The 7,564-nt window shown below is 33.3% G+C and overlaps 1 protein-coding gene across 1 annotated transcript; it reads left to right on the top strand.

Annotated features, from left to right (window-relative positions):
* The first annotated feature begins 2,946 nt into the window (after nucleotides 1–2,946).
* Nucleotides 2,947–6,686, top strand: LOC132047256 (heat shock 70 kDa protein 8). Its single transcript, XM_059438252.1, has 2 exons — nucleotides 2,947–3,088; nucleotides 4,701–6,686. Exon 2 carries the CDS (start codon nucleotides 4,721–4,723, stop codon nucleotides 6,443–6,445), a length of 1,725 nt encoding a protein of 574 aa, XP_059294235.1. The 5' UTR covers nucleotides 2,947–3,088; nucleotides 4,701–4,720; the 3' UTR covers nucleotides 6,446–6,686.
* The last annotated feature ends 878 nt before the right edge of the window (nucleotides 6,687–7,564 follow it).

Here is a 7,564-nt window from a genome sequence, read left to right as displayed (position 1 = left end):
TCTTCACTTTAGAGTGGGCCAGAGTAATGTACCCTTCTACTAATTTAGATCCCAGCTAGATATTAGTCCATTGTTGTTGTTGTCGTTTTTTTTTTTTTTTTTTTTTTTTTTTTGGTAAAGAGTCCATAGTTGTTACATGCAAGGACAAACACATTGAAATTTTATATAGGTTGTTTGTAACTTTGTGTATTTTTTTACACACAAAAAATGTCCTACTAGGTAATTTTTTCCTCTTTCAATATATCCAACAAAACAATAAAACATATTAAACATTCGTTGAGTCTTTTATGCTAAGAGCATGATATATAAATTAAAATAATTCTAATTATAGAAGTGTTAACAATTTTCCAAACATTAAGATAGGGGTATGTTTGAAAACTTTCCATTATAATTTGGGAAAAAATACCCTTTTAAAAGTTTTCAAATATACCCCTACCTTAATGAAAATTTAACGGAATATTTTGGCCAACTAAATAAAAAGATATGTGTGAGGGGCCTAGTGGCTCTGTATTTTTGACCCTTTTGGAGCGGTTTAAAATCAAATCGGTTTTTTGGGATTTGAGAATTTCCAAGATATATTTGAAAACTTTAATAGGAGGGGTATTTTTACCCAAATTTGGAAAGTAGAGGGGCATTTTTGACCCTTTTCCCTTTCAAATATTTTTCACTTTAATAGAACGGAAAAGGGTCAAAATGCCCTTAAACTATGTGTCATGAACAAAAATGGACTCAGTTCATAGTTTTGTCCAAGAATGCCCTTAAACTATACGAAATTGAACAAAAATACCCCTATTGTTACTTAATTAGGTCAAAAATGCCCTTTTCCTAATAAACATATTGTTTCTTTTCTTTTGAAACACATCATTTTTAAAGAAGCCTTTTCTTGTTTATTTTCTTTTAAAATCTCTTTACCTAATAAAAAAGTGGGAGATTATTTTTTTTCTTCTTAATCTCGTTTTATCAATTAAACTAAAATTAGCCTATGTACTTTTTAACTGGTAATATATATCATACATATAAGATCATAGCAACCACATCATTAATTTTCGTTTGGATAACCATAAAATTCTTTTACCTAATAAAATAGAAAATATTTTTATTTTTTAATCTTTTCCGAATTGAAGTAGGATAAACATTTGCTGATGTAATCCTTAGTTTTAGAGTTAAAAACAACAATCATAATGCCATAAAACAAGAAAATATATTACATTGCTTCAAATCACAAAATATCTTTAAGTTATCATCGATGGAGTTATTGTTGACCCTTATTATTTTAACTTTAAAACCAAGGATTACATTATCAAATGCTTATCCTACTTCAATTCGAAAAAGATTAAAAATAAAAGAATATTTTCTATTTTATTAGGTAAACGAATTCTATCGTTAACTAAATGAAAAATAATGATGTCGTTACTATGATCTTATATATATGATATATATTATCATTTTAAAAAGTACAGGGGGTAATTTTATTTTAATTGATAAATTGAGATTAAGAAGAAAAATAATTATCTCCCACTTTTTTATTAGGTAAAGAGATTTTAAAAGAAAAGAAACAAGAAAATGTTTCTTTAAAATAATATTTTTATAAAAATAATGTGTTTAAAAAGAAAAGAAACAATATGTTTATTAGGAAAAGGGCATTTTTGACCCAATTAAGTAACAATAGGGACATTTTTGTTCAATTTTGTATAGTTTAAGGGCATTCTTAGACCAAAATATGAACGGAGGTCATTTTTGTTCATTTCGCATAGTTTAAGGGCATTTTTTACCCTTTTCCGCTTATAGAATTGGAGTGGAAGATGGAGTTGTGTTTGGTTATACTCTTTGTAAAGAATATTAGGAATAATATTCGCGTTTGAATGTACTATAATACAACTTCAAAAGTGCAAAGTGAGTTGAATAGTAGGTTATAAGTTGTTTTTCAAATTTGAAATACAACTTCAAGTTGAATTTGAAATTTTCAAATAAAACAAAAAATTATTTATTTATTTTTTAAAGAAAAAAAAAGCTAACAATTTTTATGGCCAAACGGGTTTACAAACTATTGAGAAATTAAAATTCAAATTGAGATGAAAATTAGATGATTTGACCTCTCGTACTTCAAACTTCATCATTCCTTTAGAACAGAGGAAATAAATAAAAATCTATCATAATTTGTGATATGTATTTTTTGGAGAGATTTGCGCAAGTGAAAGATCATTTAATTTTGTTGATTTATAAAAACCAAGGGTGGAGGGAGGAAGGGCCGAACCCCCTTCGGCGGAAAATTACACTATTTATATATGGTTAAAATTATATTTTATGTATATATAGTAGACGTTGAACTCTGTTTAGCTTCTTTGTGTGTTTACTTTTTTATATTTTAAACCCCGTTAGTAAAAATTATGGCTTCACCAAATATTTAAGAATGACTTTGAAAATGAATGATCTTAAACTTTTGGCCTCCACTTGCTCTATGGATAAACTTTCAAGGTCAAACTTGAAATTTTAGCCATAAGCCACCCTAGATCAAAAATTCAAGACTATCCAATTTCAAGGCCATTTTCGTAAATCACCCATTGTTGGTAACAAACCTTTTTGTGCGCGGATTATCCTTCATTTGGGATGGTCTTTAATTTTTGTCCTTCAAATTGGTGGTCTTACTGCAAATTATATGGCCAGAATTTGCAAAACTCTGTTTTCCGATTTTTTTTAAAAAAATTTACGTCTTCCGAATTTTTTAAAAAAAAAAAAGTTAAAGACCTCCAATTTGAGGGACAAAAATTAAAGACCAGCCTCACGAAGGCCAATCCTGAATCCATAACTTCAGCCTTTGGCTACTTCCTTCCATTGGCCCAAACCCACATGTCAACTAACAAACGGGGCAGGACGACCCGAATTACAAGCACCGCCTTGAGGCCTCTGGGAAGGTCTAGAACATGTTGGCACTTAGGCGTTACATTCTTTTTACTTCTTCTTAGGAGAACTTTCTGGCTTTCTCTCTCATTTTGATCACCACTTCTCTATAATATATAAATAAAAAATCTTCTCTTTTTTCTCCACTTACTCTTTAATTCTCATAATACCAATATTCTGCTCGCTCTAAGTAAGTCTCCATGAGCTCTTCTAGTTTGTGTGCTAAAACTGTCATTTCATTTTGCATTTTCTTGATTTTAATACATACCCTTTTAGTTTAAAACTCATCACAAGCTAAGAAAGATTTTTTTTTTTTTTTTTGGGTTGCTGAATTGATTAATCTTGGTTCCTCTAACGCAAGTTTCAGTTTTAGCTCATGTGGGGTTGATTGTAGTATCTTTATTATTCCATTACCATCAAGTTGTTGTGCTCTTTAAATTTACCACAAGAAAGAATGGCTTAACAGTTAACAGTGAGCTCTTCTTGTTTGTGTGGTAATACTGTGATGTCATTTTGCATTTTTCTTGATTTTAATAATTACCCTTTTAGTTTAAAACTCATCACAAGTTAAGAAAGATTTGTTTTTTCTTTGTTTGGTTGCTTTATTGATCAATCTTGGTTCGTCTAATGCAAGTTTTAATTTTTTATTCATGTGTGGCTGATATATATTATAACTTACCACAAGAAAGAACGGTTTTTTGTCAATGAATATGTATAGCTTTTTTGATTTGATTCATCAATGTTGGTTCTACTCCAACCCCACACCACCACCCACTAATCACATGTTTGATTATAGTCTTTATTCCCCATTCCACACTCCTTAATCTACTTAAAACATCACAAGTGAAATGTTTCATTTTTTTTAATCAAATAATATTTTATTAAATTTATATTTATTTTCTACTATTTAGTTACTTTTTAATTTGAATTGTATATTTATTATCTTTAAATAAATTCATTATGCACATTCAAATATCAAAACAAATGCTTTGGCAGTCTTAATCATTTATTTTTTTAATCTTAATGGATGTTGCTTTGGCAGTATTTTATTTTTTTGGATGTTGCTTGAGTTTCTTTCTTTCTTTCTTCTTCTTCTTATTATTATTATTTTTTCTTTTCTGGATGAAGATGGTGCTTGAGTTTCTGTATTTGATTTATTTCCTATCCCTTATTTACTGATCAGTTGTCCTTAAAAATGGGTAATTAAATAAGAACATTTACATATATGGTGATCGGCAAACAAGCTGCAGAAAAAAAGATCATACATCCATGGATGGAAAGTAATAAAATTGGATTTTTGTCACGAGAAGTTATTTTTGCTGTTTATACAAAGAAAAATGTCGAAATAAAAGTAATTGAGTGTTTGCTTCCGGTGGTTCTGGATGCAAAGTCGTCCAATTCTTGAAAGCATATCAGCCAATTTATTTTGTGCATATTCTTCTAAATTTTAAAGTGAGAGTATACTTATCTTAAAAATGTGTTTATTTTAGACTGCAAGTCTAGGTCAAAAGTTCTTAATCAAACATGATAAACTGTGAAGCAATAGAGGCAATTGCAGACAACTTTCAGTTATTAAGAAGCAGTACAAGCTTATTGTGCTAATACGATAGATGTTATGTGGTTTATTTATCTTTTCTTGCTTTTTTTGTGTCTGTTTATGTGTGAGGGACAGATGCTTTCAGGGATCTCTCACTAACATGATAGATATGTGATTATCTTCTATAAAGGATATGGAGTGGATGGAATGTGATGTTTCTTTTCAATCAATTGAAACAGCAAATAAGTATATACTTTTAATGCAGGAGTTCTTTAATCAGTATTCATGGCTGAACAAGCATACACTGTGGTGTCCGACAGTGAAACAACCGGGGAGGAAAAAACTTCACCTGCTTTCCCTGAGATAGCAATTGGAATTGACATTGGTACATCTCAATGTAGTGTGGCAGTTTGGAATGGATCTCAGGTGGAGCTCATCAGAAACACGAGAAATCGGAAATTGATGAGATCATATGTTACCTTCAAAGATGAGGTCCCTGCTGGTGGTGTTAGCGATGAACTGGCTCACGAATATGACATGTTATCTGGAGCTGCAATCTTCAACATGAAACGTCTGATTGGTAGAGTCGATACAGATCCTGTGGTTCACGCCAGCAAAAGCCTCCCCTTTTTGGTTGAAACTTTAGATATCGGTGTTAGGCCATTTATTGCTGCCCTAGTGAACAATATGTGGAGGTCCACTACTCCTGAAGAAGTTCTTGCTATCTTTCTAATTGAACTAAGAGCTATGGCTGAAGCTAAACTAAGACGTCCTGTTAGGAATGTGGTTTTGACAATCCCGGTGTCATTTAGCCGATTCCAGTTGACCCGAATAGAACGAGCCTGTGCCATGGCCGGGCTTCATGTTCTAAGATTGATGCCTGAACCAACTGCAGTTGCTCTGTTATATGCTCAGCAGCAACAACAGTCTGCACATGAAAATATGGGTAGCGGGAGTGAAAAGATAGCCCTTATATTCAATATGGGTGCTGGTTATTGTGATGTAGCTATAACAGCTACAGCAGGTGGTGTTTCGCAGATCAAGGCCTTAGCTGGCAGCACGGTTGGAGGTGAGGACCTACTTCAAAATCTGATGCATCATCTCTTACCAAACATGGATGATTTATTCTCAAGCCATGGAATCGAAGATATAAAGAGAATGGGGTTGCTTCGTGTTGCCACCCAGGACGCCATCCACAAACTCTCATCCGATACAAGTGTCCCAGTTGATGTCGACTTGGGAAACAGAACAAAAATATCTGAGGTTCTCCAACGGGCGGAGTTTGAAGAGGTCAACAAAGAAGTATTCGAGAAATGTGAGGCTTTGATAAAACGTTGCTTGCAAGCTGCTAAACTAGAAGCGGAAGACATGCACGATGTCATAATTGTTGGTGGGTGTTCTTACATTCCAAAGGTTCGTAACATTGTAATGAGTATGTGCAAAAGAGAAGAGTTCTATTCTGGAATGAACCCGATGGAGGCAGCTGTACGTGGTGCAGCATTGGAAGGAGCAGTAGCTTCAGGAATTAGTGATCCGTTTGGGAATTTGGACTTGTTAACCATCCAAGCAACTCCTTTAAGCATTGGCATTCAAGCTGATGGAAGCAACTTTATACCAATTATTCATCAACACACCACAACACCAGTAAGGAAAGAACAGATTTTCACTACTGTCCACGACAACCAAACCGAAGCATTGATCCTAGTTTATGAAGGCGACGAGAAAACCGAGGAAGAGAACTATCTGTTAGGCTATTTTAAGATCAGAGGAATACCTCCATTACCAAAAGGTGTTCCACAGATTAATGTGTGCATGGACATTGATGCTTCTAATGTCCTGAGAGTGTTTGCTGGTGTAATGATGCCCGGGGAGAAGCATTCACCCACCCCTTTCATGGAAGTTAGGATGCCTACAGTTGATGATGGACAAGGCTGGTCTGCTAAAGCTCTGCATAAAACATATGGCTCTACTTTGGATTTGGTCACTGTGCAAAAGAAAGGACAGCATTGAGATTGCTGGATAGATGATAAAGCAATGAGACTTACAAGGTGTTTTTAGTAGTGAAAAATGTGGTAACTGTTTCTTGTCTTGTAAATATATGTGTGAGTTTTACATCTGCTGGAGAATAATCTTGGTTGTGTGTCTTGAGAATAATTGTTACACGGACTGTTGTAACTTTGTCTCAGAGAATTTAGAATTTCATATTTTACATATATCCTACTCTTTCAAAATCATAAATCTGTTATTTGGACTTCTAAATAATCTACTAGTCGTGTGAAAAAGTATTTGGTCAACTGAGTTTTACGTTGTTTCAGTTTGTTCCTTTACTTTGGAAGAATCGACAACTCCTAATTTGTTTATATAGGATATAGAGCCTGTTTGGATGGGCTTAAAAGAAGTAGCTTATAAGTTGCTTTAGATAAGTTAAGTCAAACGGGATTAATTAATTTTTTGGGTTTATTTTAAGACAAAATAGTTTTAAAATGGCCAGTTGAACACTCAAAAAAGCTGAAAACAGCTTATAATTAACTTATAAGCCAATCCAAACGGGCTCATAAACAGTTAGTATAGGAACTAAATTGATTGAAATAAAATAGAATGGACATAAAGAATTAGTAAGAGTGACACCAGATTGTGGATTGAGATTCTTTTTTGTGTGAGTCGAGCGTGTTTAATATATTATAGCATATTTCCTTGGCAACAGGTGCAGGTAAGTTTTTACGTTGGCGTCCCACATATTGACCAACTCCAATAGTTTGAAATTGAACAACTTTGATTAATTGGTTGATTTAGATTGAAAGCATGAGCATAAATGCTGATAGCTTTTTCTTATTTGAATGGTGCAAATGCAGAAATCTTTCATGTAAAGTTGGCTGACCACAGCACTTCTACTGAGACAAGACAAAGAAGTGCAACTTTTCATAAGTGGAGGTGCAAAGATTTAATAAAAGTCCAAGAAAGTCATCCTCCAGGTATTATTGGATGACTGTGCTAACTTAAAAAGACAGCAAAAGAGAATGAGAAAATCAAAATGCAGCTGCTCAAATGTTCAGAACTGAATTTGCTGCTGAGGCCATTGGGAAATCCTTTAAAGGCCTGAAACAAGCAAATCAGTTGGGGAGACAAGAT

This window comes from Lycium ferocissimum, chromosome 1 (assembly GCF_029784015.1).
Source record: "Lycium ferocissimum isolate CSIRO_LF1 chromosome 1, AGI_CSIRO_Lferr_CH_V1, whole genome shotgun sequence".
In the NCBI taxonomy this organism is placed as follows: Eukaryota; Viridiplantae; Streptophyta; class Magnoliopsida; order Solanales; family Solanaceae; genus Lycium; species Lycium ferocissimum.
Note: the sequence above shows the minus strand (reverse complement) of the source record. Positions and strands in the feature narration are given on the sequence as shown.

Coding starts and splice junctions, on each gene's coding strand:
- LOC132047256 (XM_059438252.1), top strand. CDS start 4,721: ATGGCTGAACAAGCATACACTGTGGTGTCCGACAGTGAAACAACCGGG.